The 19,354-nt window shown below is 48.1% G+C and overlaps 1 protein-coding gene across 1 annotated transcript in view; it reads left to right on the top strand.

The window, feature by feature from the left end:
- Positions 1 to 833: 833 nt before the first annotated feature.
- Positions 834 to 19,354, top strand: part of ZBTB40 (zinc finger and BTB domain containing 40) — a 32,375-nt gene continuing 13,854 nt past the window's right edge. The window contains exons 1-6 of the mRNA XM_073656808.1: positions 834 to 984; positions 4,404 to 5,422; positions 7,021 to 7,154; positions 7,628 to 7,835; positions 18,376 to 18,518; positions 18,600 to 18,792. Coding sequence (XP_073512909.1) covers positions 4,450 to 5,422; positions 7,021 to 7,154; positions 7,628 to 7,835; positions 18,376 to 18,518; positions 18,600 to 18,792 — 1,651 coding nt within the window. The 5' untranslated portion in view covers positions 834 to 984; positions 4,404 to 4,449. The remainder of the gene's footprint in view (positions 985 to 4,403; positions 5,423 to 7,020; positions 7,155 to 7,627; positions 7,836 to 18,375; positions 18,519 to 18,599; positions 18,793 to 19,354) is intronic.

Below are 19,354 nucleotides of genomic sequence, written 5' to 3'. Positions count from 1 at the left end.
CAAGAAAGCCCAGGGACTCGATTAGTTAGTGTTGCACCCCAGTGGTTGTTGGAGGAGGCCCAAAGATTGGGAAAGAATGATCGCCATTGAGAGAGCAAGAGAGAAGGGGGACTATCCTGAAATGGTGCTGAAACCTGCAAATAGACGCAGGGAAGCAGCAAGAAAAATGGCCCAGTGTGAATGAAGAGGAGGAAGACCCCCAGGGTACAGACTAACAGAACCCATGAGAAATGGGGGAGTGTGTCGGGGGAATGTGGAGAGAATTATACTAACCTATCTGACGTCTTCGTATGCCCCCAGGGTCACCCCTTTGGTGGTCTCGCATGAATAGTGGGGACATCGGCACTGCACTGTGGCCGCAGTCATGGGGGAAAGATGACCGGCGAGGACGGCACGCTCCGTCCTCTCTGGGATGGTGAATATAAGGCGGGGGACATCTGCACCCCCCGGAAACATTAGGAAAACTAAAAAAGAGACAATAAGGCACAAACAGCAGAGCTGACACCGGTCACGTCTGCCTGCTGCCCACACCAGGCTACAACTGAGCAAACAGATCACCTCTACACCTGCAAAGCTGGTACAGACCCCAAAAGACCCCAACAGGGCTGACGAGAAAGGCGGGCCTACAAAGTGTATCTATCCATTTCTCTAGTAATCTATCTCTTTCTCATCTCTATAAGGGTTGTATCTATGTAATATCTAGCACAGGACTTGCTGGGACTTTTGGTACATCGCATACAATAAACTGCATCTTTTTTTTTTTTTTTTCTTCCCCTTTCTCTCTTTTTTTTCAATCAACTTTATTGTCCGCGCCTTGCACAAACACTCTGAACTTGTGGCATCACGGACATGCGCTGTACGTAGTGACGTCGTACGTACGTCTCTTGACGGGGGTCGAAGGGGAAGGAAGGACTCTTCGGGCCTAGCGCTCAACATGAAGGAGGAGATGTCAAAATAGGAAGATTATAGAGGAGCTGACAGCGGGTGAGCGTCCGGCGGAGGCGGCCATAGACCGTGTGTGAGCGGGTGCCGGCTAGTGGTGTATGTGGGGGCGGCTCCAGTACTGTATGTTTTGTACGGTACAGAGGTACCGGCTGCTGTTGCCCGTAGCGACCAATCAGATCACGGCTTTCATATTTCTAAGGCAGATTTGAAAATGAAAGAAGGGCTCTGATTGGTGTCTGTGCTCCTGTAGTGATCAGTGCTGCATGGTCACAGCTGAGAGATGCTCCAGGCCCAGGCAGTCCTGGCTGCATCTGTTGTGGGCTGAATGCAGTCTATTGTTCTCTGGTATCTGCCTTTTCAGAAGTGGAGGTAGACAGTGTGATGTGTGCTGGGTATTAGCAGCTTGTCATCTGTTCTGTAGTTCTACAAGATGTCACATTTAGAGTCAGTGGCCCTTTAACACCCATCCTCTTTTGGGTTGTCGATTATTATTATTATGGCTGTATAAGACCTTGTTTTACATGGGAGGATTTGTATTATCTCTTGCTGCTATTTAAGGGAACCTGTCAGCAGAAAAAACACAACCTGTGGCTATGGGGTTAATCTGCAGGTTAATAGTGTTATAAGCCTGCGCTTAGCTGAACACCGCGGGGAGAAAATTCACTTTATTCCCCCCTGCAGCGTTCCGGTCTCAGTCATTGGAGCGGCGCCGGTTGTCACCGCGCTGAGTATAGAGAGCGGCCGCTGTAACCGCACCCCCCGGCCCTGACAGTCTTCTGTGTTGGGGCTGCTGTCAGTCAGGGCCGGGGGCACGGTTACAGCCATCGCTGTCTATACTCAGAGCGGTTTCTCCCTGCAGCGTTCGGCTAAGTGCAGCATAATAAAGCTATGCTATTACCCTCGACATTAACCCTATATCTGCAGGTTAATAGCGTTTTTTCTAGTGACTGGTTCCCTTTAATGTTTTATGTTTGCAAGAATATATAGAAATTAGCAATATTCAGCACTTTTAATTTTTTTTTATTTTATGTACATTTCACAATAAATACCCTAATAATGGATGGCTTTTGTGTTTATGTAATACTTGGGAACAGGGGTCCCTATGTTTTTTGTTGTCAAAATAAAGGATCACTTTGAGTTGGTGTGAATCTATTTGCTGTATCCATTTATCTATTCATGCCACAGTCGCTGAACGGGAGCCCTGAGAACCAACCACCTCTTGCCTCCCGGCATCCACTGCTCTTATTTCAGTTAGCTTGGCTCTGGATGCAGTCGGGTAGGAGGTGGTCTTCATGGCTCCCGTAGAGCAGCCACAGATGACTCATGTAAGGACGAACACTGCAAATCAATTTGCACCAACTCTAGTACCACTCTAATAATGGCTGTGGGACTGACAGAACTGTTCTCTACTGCAGTCTCAGAAGTTGTTGCCAAAGTTCACATTTAAACCTTCTTCTTTTTGGCACAACTGGGTGCTTAAAAGCAGTGTAGCCTCCCTAAATCATGTCCACATGCATTAAATACGTATAATGGCTTGTACTAAGATTGAAAATTTTTTTTTTTTTCTATCCATAGGATTTGGGATGGTTTTCTGATCAGAGTTCCGTCTCCTGGAAAACCTATCAATCCCAAGAATGAGTGCAGATCGAGCTTACACATCTCCACTCCATTCATTGTCGATAGGACAAGGCCAAATACAGTGTTCGTTCTCTGGATCAGTGGGGGGGGTCCCTGAGGTCGAACCATCAGTAATCATTAAGTTATCCCCTATACTTGCGAATAAGTGATGAATTTACTAGGAGCGCATCCACATTGTGCTTATACGAGGGGTGCAGGTGGCACAATAGGCCACAGACTGACCGGTGGAAAACTTACTATTACAAGTCACACAGCATAATAAGTGACCAGTGCAGACTGCACTAGTTGGTGTGAATGGTCCTCTCTAGACTCCGATGTTGAGTGATAGAGGAAGGACAGAAAGAAAATAGACTCCACTAAACTGTTAGTGCTTAGTATCAGCCCCCAGTAGCCAACAGCCCACCACATCCACCCTGCAGGAATCTGTTTCCCCTGTGAGTTTGCTATCCAGCAAGAAGGAAGAGGCTGAGGTGCTTCTGTGCCCCCCACCATTTAATAGTGCCGCACTGAAACCAGAAAGAGGAAGGGGCGGTAACCTGGCGTGCCTAGATGCCAGGGCTGTGGAGTCGGTATAAAATGCACCGATTCCGTCAATATATAATAATTTGGGTATTGTAGTTCAATGCAGTTTTTGGGGAATATTTTTTCATAAGAATTTGGGAAAGCTATGAACTGTCCTATAAATGTCTGTCCTATTCCTGATCTAAGGGTGTAGACTTTTAGCTGAGATGAATCTGTGCTACAGGAAATTTATCACATAAACATGAGCCATGTATGTCGGAGTCCTGGAAATTGAGGAGTTGTGGGTTTGGCTTGCCGACTCCACAGCCCTGCTAGACGCCACCACTGATTGGCTGAAAGCCGGCCACGCTGATAGGCCGGGAGTAACATGGCTGCCGATTGGCTGGAAATGTTCTACTAGCCAATTGGCCGAGCGCTCCTACGGCTACATGCATTTGCGATCTGCCTGCTGGGACCGGACCCGCACTAACACGGTCCGGCCTGCTACCACCCCCGGCAGATACACAGGTAGCTGCGAGGCAATGTCCCACTTCAGCCCACTGACCTTATTAACCCTGACAAGCTAAGGCCAAGGGGAGCTCAGATAGGGAAGTAGAACAGCCAGCAGCAGCACCTGGCCCCTGCACGTGGACCGTCCCCTTCTCTCCCCCGGAGCCGTACAGCCTCTGGTAACCACCACCCCAAAGAAAGGAATAGAGGGGGGGAAGGTGGCGAACAAAGGGCTCATTGACCGAGTTATACTTACCTGTCCCTTTACCTTCTGCTCCATGCACACTGGTCCTCTATGGGGGAGTGAGCAAGAGCTAGTTGATTTACGGACCTCCTCCCCAGTTTCTGACTACCGACAGTGTCAAGGGACATTGATCCGACCACACTGATACGAGAAGATACGGACTGAAGAATTACAGCCTGTCCTCTCCAACGTTACATGGGTTAAACCGTGCACAATTACACTCTGTTACCCTGAAACATCCATCTGAAAAACAAAAAACAGTTCTTAGCGCCTAACCTAAGACAGGTTTGACAGACCTCGCCTCCAACTGACACTACACTAAACTGAGGAAGCCGGACTCCAGCAGGTGAGGTATAGTCTTCCGGGGAGGAGCAATTTTATTTATATGCAGTAATAGTGTCTGCCTCCTGGTGGCAGCAGACTATACCCATGGTTCTGTATCCCTCAATGAGACAAACGAGAAATTGGACGTGTGAACGAGGCCTTACTCATCTTGCTACTTGTATATATTTTTTTTAAATGCTGCTACAGAAATCTTATATACCTTTTTTCCTGTGTTTTTTAGGTTCTCCTATCCCGTAATACCTTGGTGCAGGATATTCTTTTACACAATGGAGCTGCCTAACTACAGCAGACAGCTCCTACAGCAGGTTTACACCTTGTGCAAAGAGCAGCAGTTTTGTGATTGCACAATATTTGTCGGCTCCTTACATTTCCGCGCTCACAAACTTGTTCTTTCCGCTGCGAGTTTGCTCTTTAAATCCCTGCTGGAAACTACTGAAACCATCTCTATAGATGCCTCCGTCATCACTCCCGATGAGTTCTCTTTGCTCCTAGAGATGATGTACTCAGGAAAGTTACCACCAGGCAAGCACAACTTGACCAAAATTATCTCCGTGGCCGACAGCCTTCAGATGTTTGACGTGGCTGTAAGCTGTAAAAACCTCCTGACCGAACTGATGAATCACTCTACCCAGAAGAAAGAAGTCCCAGTCCAGCCATTAACCTTGGTTAAGACCGATATTAAACCCGTTGTCCCCAGGAGTAATGTAGCTAATGAAACCATTGCTATTGAAAAGATGTCTCCCATGAGTGCCGAAAGTTCCTCTGTCCTGTTGGCTCTAGTGCAGCAACAAGTAAGCAAATCTCCAAGCCCCACTCTGCTTACCAAGAAGTTGGACACCAACAGCAATCTGCAGCCTGCGTACCAGACCTTACCCGATGGACCTACAGAACAAAGTTTGGACGATCGCACAGTGCCTGAAAAGGTGGAGGAGAACTTGACGGAGTCTTCTAGTACAGAAAGGACTCTATCCCCAACTCAGATAAATTCTGCACCTTTATTCGTGAAATCCAATGACATTTCAAGTCCTGAAAAACCTGCAGTCAGAACATGTGTCTCCCCCGTAGATGAGATCTGCCAACAGCAATTGTCAGAGCAAGAAGCTGCTGATAAAGAGGTGGATGCCGACTCTTTAGCTGCAGGTCCTGAAGCCACGTCCTGCGTCTCAGAACAAGATGGTAAAGCGGCTGCGGAGGAAACTGCGGAACCTGCCGCCAAGAAAAGAAGACTTGATGATACCGGTAATCTTATGACCTATTCACACATTCAGGGTGTATCCACATGTGACGGTCATCTTACAGCATAACTGTTTATGGATCCATAGGGGAAAGTTAAACCAACAGTCGTAGATATAAACAATCTTTTGATAGTGTGTTTCCATCTCATAGGAAACGTGAATGACGGGGACACAGATCTGATATAGCACTGTGTTCCCTTCTAAAATTTCTTTGCACAGCAATTCTCCTGACTGTGCAGAGAAACTATAGCAAGTAAATGAGGCCGGACACGGTCCCTGCACAGCACGCTGGTCGTGAGCGCTGCTGTGCGGTGATAAATTGAGAATGGGGTGTAACACTGGGTCGGCGCTCTACCGTCTACATTTCCAAGATTGTGGAGATCAGAGAGATGTAACCCCCACCGACCATATATTAATGGCCTTTATAAGATGGAAATACTCCATCATCACTTCTGCTGAGCCTAGCAATAAGTTAATGCCTCCATTGTGAAGTTGTGGCTGGTCATAATAGCAGTATTGCTTGTCGGCCTCTAATATGAATGAATGTTCATGTAATATTTTCAAGTGGCTCTCTAGGTCCCGAGTTAGGCTTCCACACCTTCGTGATGGTGACGTCCATATGCAATTAGTGTATCTACTGTTCATATTATAAGAAGTTAGCCTCTTCGTCTACTAAGTGCTTCCTGACTGTTAAAGGGGATGTCTGGGATTTTAACATTGATGGCTTATCCTTAGGATAGGTCATCAATGTCTGATCCGTTGGGTCCGACACCCGGTACCCCGGTGACGGTGGCGGATGGAACTGCTCAGTTACGGAGCTGCACAGCACAGTGGCCGCGGCCGGGTACTGCATATACACCCACTATTGATTTTAATAGGAGGCAGACGTGCATTACCCGTCCGCTACAGTCTACAGAGCTGTGCAGCTCGGCAACTGAGCAATGTCGGCCAATACCGGGAACAGCTGATCGGCACGGATGCTGGGTGTCGCACCCCCACCGATCAGACATTGATGACCTATCCTAAGGATGGGCCATCAGTTTTAAAGTCCCAGAAAACCTCTTTAATTTTTAGCCTCTCACTGCTAAAGCTTATGTTCATAAATGAGGAGTAAGGGGTGGGTGAACTTTTTTTTTTTTTTTTTTTTTTTTTTTTTTTTTTAATGGAGACCGACTTACACTAGCAATACTAGTGTAAGTCGGTCTCCATTTAAAAAAAAAATAGACAGTCTCTATTTACTGCTGCAGCAATGATGTCCTTGCTTAGGGACATGTGACCACTTCCGCCTATCACTGGATGTAGCAGGTCCACGCTGCTGCTAGTGATTGGCTGCTGCAGTCAGATGTCCCTGAGATCAGGACTTCATTGCTGCAGAGACGCCCGCTACAGTCGGTGCATTGCGGTCTGATGTCGGACCCAGAGTTTAGGGTGCCCAATGGGGGAGGGAGAGGTCTGTTAGTACCTGTATGACATTTCTTGAGGTTTAAGGGTAAAGAAAGACATAACAATAACTGCTCATAAATGCATTTTACAAGCCGGAAACCACTTTTCTGAATGTCGTTTCTTGTTCATTAATCTGGATGTCATGTGTTTTGCATTTAGAAACTGAGAAAACTTCCGGTGAGTTGGATTTTCTTATCCGTTATGAAAGTATTTTCAGCGAGGCGCTGTCGGACCCGCAGAGCGTCCTGGAAAACCTAAGCAGATGTCAAGAAATCAATGAGGCGGAGAAACAGGTGAGAGCCCCTATAGTCCACGTGTTGGCGCCCCATAAGGGATGAGTGTGCACTTATACATGGTAGTGAAAACCACAGCCAAGATGAGTACAATCCTTACGGGTTCTGATTTCTGCCTTGTTAATATTTGCAGCATTATTTCTTGGCTGCCAAGGGAAACCTATTGATGATTTGTGCACATACTTGTTCATTCCTTCCGCATTCATATATATTTTTCCCTTTTTGCACAGTACAGTCTTGTACACTATGGGGTCGCTTCTTGCTCAAGTGCAAGTGTGACACCAGTTTTGCACAAGTATGCAGTATTTTGGGGGTGGTTTTTTTTGGCATGAACTACTTGATGCGTTGCCTCTATAACTTGTGGTTTCCACTTGCCGTGGTAGAGAAGGTCAGTCTTCAGGGCCTGCACAGCGTAGGTGTATTCTCAGCAGCCCCTGAAGTTTTGCTTTCTGCTCATGTGTTTTGCACTAAAGGCTGTGGTGGAGTGCTGTCAAGCCGAAGAAGGGAGCTCAACGTTTGCAAAACTGCTGGAGAAGGTTAAAGACGGCCAGAGCATTGTTGTGGAGACCGTCCTGGCTTTACTCAAGTTGTGCCGAGACACCAATCCGAGCGTAAATGAAGCGTTACGTGAGAAAGAGCCACAAGAAAAAGATTCAGAGGAAGAACAATTAGTGGAAACTGGTAAGAAAACCATTGCCAAAAATAACTAAATAAATTCTCATTAAATTCACTATTTGTTCGGTATCAGTAATGCGATGTGTGTTTCGTGTAGTAAGACACGTACCGGTTGCTGCCGCCTGCTATTTCCATCGCTGCTCCAGTCCTGCTCCGATATCTTGTGACTGCAGCTTTGATTTGCCGGCTCACAAAGACTGTTACTTCCTCTTAATGTAAGTCTATGAGGACCTCCTCCTGAGTCGCAATAGATTGCATTGATAAGCGACTTCCGTGTGCCCAACCATCAGAGCGACAAGACTCGTCACAACCGGGGTGACATGATCCAGGAAAGGATCAGAGTGGGCCTGAAAAGTGCAGAATACAGCGGCCGGGAAGGATTTTACTACAGTGCCGGTAAAACAGATCTTTACAAGTTCAAGAAAACCACAAAATCTTAACATTCAAGTGTTTTATTGTGGATATTTCATTGCAATTAGTATTTCGTCATGTCACCCTTACATTTTATCACCATCTGCAGTCGTTTGGGCATGAATTCAGCGTGCCGGTTTTTGATTATTGCCCACATTGTTTGCACTTTTTAAGAAGTGAAATAATGACACAGATTTTACATGTAAAGATTTTTTTTTTTTTTTTTTTTACCGGCACTGTACAGTCACAGAACATACATTACTGATACCTAACCGATGGTGAAATTAAAAAAACAAACTTTGGAGTGTGGTACTTTTAAACTTTGGTTTTCTCTGTCTGTAATATCATCTTTTCCACCCCCTCTCCCTCAAAACCCACATATATGGGGCTGCAGGTGTTTGAAATGTAAATCTATTGAGATCATTATATCTTCTATCTGTTGCTGCACTCCTGGGTAATCAGCGTATTCTTTTATATGCAAGTGCTTAACCGAGCACTTGAAGGGAACCTGTCATGTTAGTTAACGCTATTAACCTGCAGATGTAGGGTTGATCTGCAGGTAAATGCCATCGTACCAAAAGTGTGGCACCCGATATAAAATGAACTTTATTAATCCCATGAGCTGCTGTCTTTCAGTCAGCTATGTGCCCGCCACGGCTAGAGTCAGCGCTCTGGACATTGTGAGAGGCAGCGATAAGCACGCCCCGGCGCTGACTGCCGGCTGTGTCTGCCCTGATGCTGTCAGTGCACTCTGCCTTCCCAGGTTGTTTTCCGCTCAGCACCAGCCTCTTTAGCTTGATTGATGGCTCGCTGTCTGATTTCCTTTCCTGGTGTCTGATATCACAGAGAGCTATCAATCAAGCTAAATTGGCTGGTGCTGGGCAGGGAAACAGTCTCAGGGGGCATAGGATTCTTAAGTGCTATGCCATGCCCAGGCCAATTGAGGCATCATTTGCACATTAATGAAAACACTGTTTTCTCCTTAATGCAGCGACAAATTGGAAATATAAAGGTGTCAATGGATTTACATTTCAAACAGCAGCAGGCCCATATGTGGGGTTTGTCATACTCTCAGATTCCCTATAAAGTGATGACATATTGATAGGATACATGATCACTCTACGATCAATAGGGATCCGGCCATTTCTTATACACATTGTTTCGGACCTTGACCATTTTCAATATCTCAAAAAAAGGGAAAAGAATGTGGATATATAATCATCTAAAATTCATATACTTTATTGAATTATTTAAAAGTTTTGAAAGAGTACAAATTACTCATGCATCCACAGATGCATATAAGGTAACCATCCTAATTTTGGACGGTACCCACTAATGAATCTGGTTAAATGGTGTGTTGGATTAATTTGGAATGCTACAACCCCGTCCCTTAATTCATTAGGCTATAGCTGTACATTATACATTGCCCCTTCGACAAATGTATGCACTAATAGTCACAGTGAGTAATCACTGCGACCTAGCTCTCAGATAGCAAACTCAACAACTGGATATTCTATCTATCCTCACCCCAGTTGCGTATATGTATGATCGTTGCAGATAGGGTGCTTGGTGTTACCGTGACAGACCTTGCAGTGTAGTAAAGTACTTTACTCTGGTATAATGGGAATGTTAGGAGGGAATATGAAAAAGCCCTAAGACTGTATATGCAGTTACGGTGTGTCTGACCAAGCAGAACCTCCGGAGCGTGATAGTTATCAGGTGCGCGAGCCGGGCATGCTGACCGCGTGTGCAGGCAGTGAGATCATAGATGTGAGGAGTTGTCCTGGTATGGACTACCCCACATCACAATAATACAGACCGCCTGACTTTCTTTATCGCTTCATTGGGGGACACAGGACCATGGGTGTATGCTGTTGTCACTAGGAGATTGACACTAGGCAAAAAAAGAAAAAAGCTCCTCCTCCTCAGTATACACCCGCCTACAGGCACCAAGCTCACCAGTTTAAGCTTAGTGTCTGTAGGAGGTAGACCTGGATCCTACTGATCCAACCCTGTTGTGTTTTATTAATGTTTCTTCTTTATTTTTCAGATACAGCTCTTCAGGGTTAACAGGGAACACTGCGTCCCCTGTTATCCCCATTCTCAAGCGACCGAGAGAGCAGTGTGGCATTTCCCACATCGCCCACTCTCGGACCCGCTGGGCAGGACCTATTCCCTGTCACCTTCGGGTGTTTCAGGGTGATTCTCGGTGGCCAGTCCTTGCCCATTCCCCACCCCAGCCCCCTCCTCGGAGTGGCCTGGGAGGGAGATGGTGGTCACTACGGTGACCTTCCCCCAGATTCTGGGGTTGACACCGTCTCCTGCACTGTCCAGGACCGGTCAGTGCGGGAAGGAGGAATAGCCAGGATCCCCCCTATCCACGGAGGACCTCCTGTGTCCATCCTCGGAGGGAAAGAGGAAGAAGAGTCATCGGGAAAGGTACAATCCCTCCCTGCTGCCTCCTCAGCCCCAGGTCCCTCAGCTATGGCACAGAGTTGCCTACCAGCGGGCTCCTTAAACCCTGGGATAATAATGGGGGCATCACATTTCTCCGCCGACGCTCACTTACAGCAGCGCTTGGCCACGTCCCCTCTTCTCACAGGACACTGGGGGCCTCGGACTCACAGCATAGTATGGCGTCCCCCACAGCCCCTCCCCCCTTTCTCTGTCCTTTTTTGCGCGGCATTTCTGCCCGCGCTTTCGCTGTCGGGGGGCGGCTCGGGGTGGGCGTTACTCTTTCTGGCGGGTATACGCCCCTCCCGGAAACCGGCCAATCAGGGCCGAGGAGCAATATGACGCTTACGTCACGCCCACTTTTACCCCGGGGGCCTATCAGCGGCCGAGTTCTTAAGCCCGCCCCCATCCCTTCTGCCTATCGGAGCTTTAGCTCCCCTAGCTTGCTCATGGCAGCACGCTCCGCTCCGGCTCTGCCCCTCTACGCTGCTCTCGGTCTGGCTCCGGCAGCATCATTCTGTCTGACTGCCTCATCAACGCAGCCCTGCTCCTGTCTCCGCGGCTCCGGACTTTCTGACGGGGGATACGGGACCGTGCCCGTTCTAGACCGGGATGGCCCTACTCTGGCACCTCCACACACACACAGGCTCCCTCCTCTGCGGTATTCCTGGTTAGGCACATATGCCCAAACCCAGGGAGCTTTCTGTCCGTCCCACTCACACAGTCACATATTACGCCTATGCTCTTTGCAGTACTAAGTGGCCCGCGGGTCTGACAACGGCTTTCTGCTCGACCTGCAAGCCTCCCACCATGCTGGCACCCCAAGATCCCCTGGCTGCCCAGGAAGAAGTAACTCTCCCTCCTCCGGAGTGGGCTGTTGCTATGTCCCAGTCTGTATCTGACCTCACCAAGGTATCTCAATCTCTGGTGCAGGTCCTAGAACGCTTGCCCATGCTATCCACGGCCACCAGTGCTCCGAACGTTCCAACGGACGATTCGCGGGCATATCTGCCCCCTCCTTCTAAGGGCAGACCGAGGGCACGTTCTCAGAAACGGACTCATACAAGCTCATCCTCCAGCTCTCCAGACTCCAAATTGCTCCCTGCATCTCACACCTCTTCCCCAGAGGTCGCTCTGGGATCAGGCACGGCATCAGATTCTGACTCTGGATCCGACACGGACCAATATTCTAGAGTCCAGGACATGGTTGACAGCCTTATATCGGCCGTCAATCAGACTCTACACGTTAAAGAGGACGAGAGCCCTTCTCAGGACTACTCCGTTTCCTTCAAGAGAATCAAGCGCCCGGCATGCACTTTTTCTAACCATTCAGAATTTGATGGTGTCTTTCAGAAACAATGGGAGAATCCAGAGAAGCGCTTCACTGGAAAGAAACAGACATGCTATACCCCTTTAACCACGACCTCGTCAGCAGATGGACGGAGTCCCCTTCTGTGGATCCTCCTGTCTCTCGGCTAAGACGGTACTGTCCCTTCCAGACGGTTCTTCCCTCAAGGACACTACAGATAGACAGGTTGAGGCCTTGGCTAAGTCAGCCTTCGAGGCTGCTGGCATCTCCTTTTGTCCTTTTTTCGCCTCAACTTGGGTATCAAAAGCAGTCTCCGCATGGGCCGAACAGCTTAGGCAGGGCATCCTCACCGGGGCTTCCCCAGACGATCTGGCTGACCTAGCGGATCAGATCGCCCACGCAGGCAAATATCTCCTCATGGCGTCCCTTGACGCCGCTACCTGTTCAGCCCGCGTCTCCAGCAATATCATCGCTATACGTAGGATTCTTTGGCTGAAGGCTTGGAACGCTGACCCGGCCTCCAAGAAATCACTAACAAATCTCCCTTTTTCAGGGCTCCAGACTGTTTGAGTCTAAATTAGACCAGATCATCTCTGATGCCACTGGGGGCAAGAGCACTTCCCTTCCTCAGCCGAGACCTAATCGCCCTTTTCCTAGGAAACATTACCTTCAGTTCCAGTCCTTTCGTCGGTTCGCTCAACCAGGACCCTCCTCTCAACAGGACCGTACCCCAGCACAGCAGGACAAACGTAAGCCTACCTTTAGGCCCACTCCCAACTGGCACGCAAAGGGTCGCTCTTCAAAGCCCTCTGGATCCCGATCACGATCCAACAGATTTTCCTCAGCATGACGGGTCACTCCCACCTGGGATTTCTCCCAGGGTGGGCGGCCGTCTACTTCTGTTCCGAGACCCTTGGGTATCGGCAATAGAGGATGCCTCGGTCAAGGAGATAGTGACCTCAGGCTACAAGATCGAGTTCAATGCCATACCAGGAACACGATTTCTCAGGTTCCGCCACCCGCATCCATCTCTACTTCCCGGTTTCCTTCAGGCCATTGCCTCCCTTCTGCACTCAGGAGTTATAGTTCCAGTCCCCCTTCAAGAAAGGTGTTCGGGTTTCTACTCAAATCTTTTTGTCGTTCCAAAAAAGGACGGATCACTTCGTCCGATCCTAGACCTCAAACAACTAAACCGACAAGTACACGTACGGCACTTCAGAATGGAGTCTCTCAGGTCGGTAATCGCCTCGATGGAGGCCGGGGAATATCTATGTTCAGTGGATATTCAGGATGCGTATCTTCGTATCCCAATCTGCGCACCACATCAGAAGTTCCTTCGATTTGCCTTCCAGAACGCACATTACCAGTTCACTTCTCTCCCCTTCGGGCTTGCCTCCGCCCCGAGGGTTTTCACAAAGGTAATGGCGACGGTCATGGCCATTCTACGAGCCAGGGGAATATTAATTATCCCCTACCTCGACGACCTAATGATCAAGGGTCCCACTTTCAGGGACTGCCTCCACAGTCTCCAGATCACCCTGAACACGCTTTCTCGGTTAGGCTGGCTGATCAACACAGACAAATCCTCCCTGGTCCCATCTCAGTGCTCAACCTTTCTAGGGATGCAGTTCGACACGACCCATGCCCGGTTCCTTCTCCCGAGGGAGAAGATGGACTCTCTCCGTCGGGGGATTCACCTTCTCTCCGACCCAAACCCACGCCGTCTTCGCCTGTGCATGAGTGTCTTGGGAAAAATGGTGGCAGCTATGGAAGCAGTCCCATTTGCCCAGTTCCATACCCAGCCTCTTCAACTGGCCCTTCTGTCGGCATGGGACAAGAACCCGTCGTCTCTAGATCGACGCGTCAGGTTACCTCTTCATGTGAGAAGGTCATTAATATGGTGGATTCTTCCTTCAGACCCAGGAGGTCATTCCTACCGCTTCGCTGGCAGGTGGTCACGACCGATGCCAGCCTCATCGGGTGGGGGGCAGTCTTCCTCCACCACACAGCGCAGGGTCGTTGGAGTCTCCACGAAGCCTCCCTACCAATCAATATATTGGAGATAAGGGCAATTTACCTGGCGTTGCATCACTGGCAGGACATTCTTGCAGGGTTCCCAGTCCGCGTACAATTGGACAACGCCAATGCGGTGGCGTACATAAACCGTCAGGGAGGAACGCGCAGCAAGTCCGTCTTCAAAGAGGTGACAAGAGTGCTAGTTTGGGCCGAGAACACTGTTCCGGCAATCTCAGCAGCACACATTCCGGGAGTCGACAGTTGGGCGGCCGACTTCCTCAGTCGGCAGGGCCTTGCCTCAGGAGAATGGTCTCTCCATCCCTAGGTGTTCCATAAGATATCCTCACGATGGGGCACACCGGACGTCGACCTCATGGCGTCTCGGTTAAACCACAAGGTTCCATCCTTCGTAGCCCGGTCCCGCGATCCCCTTGCGATCGCTCAGGATGCGCTAGTCATCTCATTGTCTCGGTTCCAGCTTCCCTATCTTTTTCCCCCTCTACCATTGATCCCTCGGGTCGTCAAAAAGATCAAGACAGAGGGAGTACCTTCAATTCTAATAGCCCCGGATTGGCCCAGACTCGTCTGGTACGCAGATCTAGTAAACCTGCTCGTCGACTCCCCCTGCAGACTACCGGACCGTCCTGACCTCCTCTCTCAGGGACCTATTCTTCATCAGAGTTCTCGTTCTCTGAATTTAATGGCATGGCCGTTGAGGCCGCAGTGTTGAGGAAGGCGGGTTTTGCGGACGTCATCCAGACCCTAATTAGTGCCAGGAACCCCCAACCTCGCGCATATACCACAGAACCTGGAGAGCCTTTTTTCGGCACTGCGAGAAGGATCAGCTAGCTCCCATGTCCTTTTCGCTACCGGTCATTTTGGCCTTCCTTCAGTCTGGCCTGGACACGGGACTCTCTCTAAACACTCTCAAAGGCCAAGCTTCGGCCTTGTCTATTCTATTCCAGCTTAACTTGGCTTTCCGTCCTCAGGTCAAGACGTTTCTGCAAGGGGTGGCTCACCTGGCACCGCCTTATCGCCCCCCGGTGGATCCATGGGACCTTAATATGGTCCTGAGCGTCCTTCAACAGCCCCCTTTTGAACCCATTCAGGACCTCTCAGCCTCTCTTCTCTCCTGGAAGGTGGCTTTTCTGGTGGCCGTTACCTCTATTAGGAGGGTTGCAGAGCTCGCAGCCCTCTCTTGTCGGTCGCCTTTTCTGGTCTTCCATCAAGACAAGGTAGTGCTCAGGCCAGTGCCTTCCTTTTTGCCAAAAGTAGTCTCCTCTTTCCACATCAATGAGGACATCGTTTTACCTTCCTTCTGCCCGGGCCCAGTGCACCCTCGGGAGAAATCCCTGCACAAACTGGATCTGGTCAGAGCTCTACGTGTGTACCTTTCTAGAACGGCTTCCCTTCGGCGTTCGGACGCCCTGTTTGTCATTCCTGAGGGGCGGCGCAAGGGTCTCCCTGCTTCCAAGTCAACCATCGCCCGTTGGATACTTTCAACCATTTTGGAGGCATATCGCGTCTCGGACAAATCTCCCCCTCCGGGAGTAAGGGCTCACTCCACCCGGGCGGTGGGGGCCTCTTGGGCTGTTCGCCATCAGGCTTCAGCTTCTCAGATCTGTAAGGCCGCAACATGGTCTTCACTCCACACCTTTTCAAGGTTTTACAAGGTCCACACTTATTCTTCGGCTGATGCCAGTCTTGAACGGAAGGTTCTACAGGCAGCAGTTGCCCGCAGTCAGACCTAGTCTGTGGTTACCTTTTTTGGTTCTCCCACCCTAGGGACTGCTTTTGGACGTCCCATGGTCCTGTGTTCCCCAATGAAGCGATAAAGAAAGAGGGATTTTTGGTACTCACCGTAAAATCTCTTTCTTGGAGCCTTCATTGGGGGACACAGCACCCTCCCTGAATTTGGGCATAGGTACAGTTGGCCCTGTTGGGCATCTAATTTAGTTTTCACGGTTGTGCCCCTTTGGGCATTACATAGTTAATCTTTTTAAGTTCCTCCTACTGCTTTAGCCACTAACTGGTGAGCTTGGTGCCTGTAGGCGAGTGTATACTGCGGAGGAGGAGCCTTTTTTCTTTTTTTGCCTAGTGTCAACCTCCTAGTGACAACAGCATACACCCATGGTCCTGTGTCCCCCAATGAAGGCTCCAAGAAAGAGATTTTACGGTGAGTACCAAAAATCCCTCTTTTAGCAGCCGGGAGAACTCTTTTTACCGGTGTCGATCAGCTGTGCGAGTAGGCAGGCTGACATATGGTATGTGCAGTAGTGGAACTACACTGCACGGTCTGGTACGGTAACATCAAGCACCCCATCTGCAATGAATATATAATACACTTAGCTGGGGTGAAGATTGATATCTCATAACTGGGAGAACTAGATCGCAACGATCACTCTGATAACACCAAGCACCCTATCTGCAACGATCTTACATATACGCAACTGAGGTGAGGATAGATAGAATATCCTGTTGTTGAGTTTGCTATCTGAGAGCTAGGTCGCAGTGATTACTCGCTGTGACTGTTAGTGCATACATCTGTCGAAGGGGCAATGTATAATGTACAGCTATAGCCTAATGAATTAAGGGATGGGGTTGTAGCATTCCAAATTTATCCAACACTCCATTTAACCAGATTTATTAGTGGGTACCGTCCAAAATTAGGATGGTTACCTTATTATATGCATCTGTGGATGCATGAGTAATTTGTACTCTTTCAAAACTTTTAAATAATTCAATAAAGTATATGAATTTTAAATGATTATATATCCACATTCTTTTCCCCTTCCCCTTTTTTTGATATGATTTAGTTGGTGGTGTACATCTGTGGGTACAGGTCTAATGAGATTTGACTACTCTTCTCCGTTTTCAGTATCTGTGCTTGTTGTCAATAGGTGGGAACACTATAAACCTTTACAGACCAGATGCTTTGCATAGTCTCCCATCTAAGCAAAATACTACAGACTAAACAAATCCACTGCAAATCTATTGTCATATGGGCTTGTTACACTGTATTAGTGCATGTAAATTGTATCCATTATCTGACAGAGGTTTGTTCAGTATCTGTGCTTGTTGTCAATAGGTGGGAACACTATAAACCTTTACAGACCGGATGCTTTGCATAGTCTCCCATCTAAGCAAAATACTACAGACTAAACAAATCCACTGCAAATCTATTGTCATATGGGCTTGTTACACTGTATTAGTGCATGTAAATTGTATCCATTATCTGACAGAGGTTTGCCAAGGTGGGAAACAGCTGTAGCAAAACCTCAGCTCTGTACTGGTTTCCAGTGTCTTAATGTAAACTATGATCTTGCAATTAAAATGAGGAGTGATATTAAAAGTATTTTAGAAAGTTGCAGAACATCATGCAACAAAGCTTTACTTTCTTGAAACTGAGCCCCCCATTCCACTTTAATACTTTCGAGTGCCAGAAGACAACTTTTCTTGCTACAGTCTCTGTAAACATCTGAGATTATGGGTTTTAATAATCACCTAAGCAGGTTAATGATGCAACAATATTTTATTCCTCACATCTATGGTAATACAGCAATTCCAGGTAAATGTCCAAAATACAATTGTCTCAGTGCATAAGATCCCCTTCCCGGAACGGTAGTTCCACTTCCTTTGTGCCAGTATAGTCTGTAGTCACAGTCCCCGATCCTCCAGACGACAGGTAAAACAATGGAAGCACAGGTATCCAGTAGCAACAATCCTTTAAGAAAGTTTAAATCCAAACGACAGATCCCACAACTGTAGCATGTTTATCCAGTCCAGTTGGTAACTGATCTGCCAACACTCCATATGCCATGCATCCATCCATCCTTCCAGGTCATCAGTCTCGATCCTATTCCTTCTGTGTCATTTCACCAACGCTCCACTAAACGTGGCTTCTTTTCTCCTTCACTAGGATCAGCCCCCTGAATGGGCAGAACTGCTCTCATCCACCCCCTTCCCCCTCAAAGCTAAGCGTGTATTAGTGGAGGTATATTTCTCAGGTCGCACCCTTCACCTGGGTCTGCATGTGAGACTCCCTGTGGTGACTGATCCAACTGGATCTACTTTCAACACTCACACAATGGGCCTAGTCTCTGTTTGAACAATGGCTAGAGGCTCCTGAGATATGCTCACTGAATGGAATTCATACCTGAGGTTGAACTGATGAGCAAACCAATCACTAATAAAACACAGCAATCAAATTTCTAACAAAACACAGCAATAAGATCGAGGAAAATGGGTGCTCCATGCTGGAAAAAGTCTTATAGTCTTTAGTAAGTGGGCAGCTCCTCACAGTCTCCATTAGTGGCCTGCACACAGGTCTAATATGATTTGTCTCTGTATCTACAGAACTGGTGGAAAAAGAGAAAACTTTGTTTGATCTCCTGATGGAACGCAGAGAAGAGCTGATACAGTGTATTACTGAGCTCAGCCCCATCATCGAGTGTCTGGATACAGCAGAGGAGGATTTCCTAACCAATATCGAGAAAAAGGTAATTGTTCCCTCACAATGGAACAGCTTTGTCTTTTGCGGTTTTACCAGTCCCAATGATGCGCTTTCCTTGTACCGACAGGTGATCACGGACTGCTGTGAAAGCGGATCACACAAGGAGGCTATGGACAAACTCTTGAGGAAAGCTTCAGAGACCAGAACTTTGAGCCCTGATAGTCTGATCAAACTTCTACAAGCGGTGAGAGAAGCCTTCCCAGATCTGCACGCTCTCCTTGATATTCTGGAGCCGCACAGTAAAAAATCCACCTTTAAAGGTATAAAACCTTTTTATTGAGTTTTCCAGCTGTGAACTCTCAGCAAGTCCTTATAGCCGCTCACTATGAGGACATGATGGGAATTGCAGCTGCAGGTTCCTGATCGCGGCTTTAAAACGATAGACTTTTTATAGTATCCAAACAATTACAACTTTTTAAAGCTCAGTATAAAACCATCTGAAATGTTCAGCACGAGCAGCAGATTGGAAATATTCAGCTTCGGTATTAACCACTGTGTACATGTGTCACCTGTCTGATCGGGAGGTATAGTTGAGCCCTCTTCATACAAGACAGGTGACAGGCTACGTTACACAGCTAGGACCGGCCTCTGACAGCAGCAATCCGCGCCAGATTGAATTGCCAATTAGATTGGCAGCAAATTTTAAGTGATGCGGTCGCGTGACGCAGCGGTCAACATTGGTTCGAACACCATAAAAACATCCCCCAAAAATAGCAAAAATATTTTGTTTGGGGGGAGGGGGGGTTTCCTCCACCATTTTACCCCAATAGTTAAAATTTTTCCCTTAAAAAATAAGGTCTCGCACGGCATTTTCAGCAGACA

Source organism: Phyllobates terribilis, unplaced genomic scaffold, assembly GCF_046119375.1.
Source record: "Phyllobates terribilis strain yellow unplaced genomic scaffold, ASM4611937v1 Scaffold_12__6_contigs__length_324123572, whole genome shotgun sequence".
In the NCBI taxonomy this organism is placed as follows: domain Eukaryota; kingdom Metazoa; phylum Chordata; class Amphibia; order Anura; family Dendrobatidae; genus Phyllobates; species Phyllobates terribilis.
This window is presented reverse-complemented; position numbering and strand designations above follow the sequence as displayed.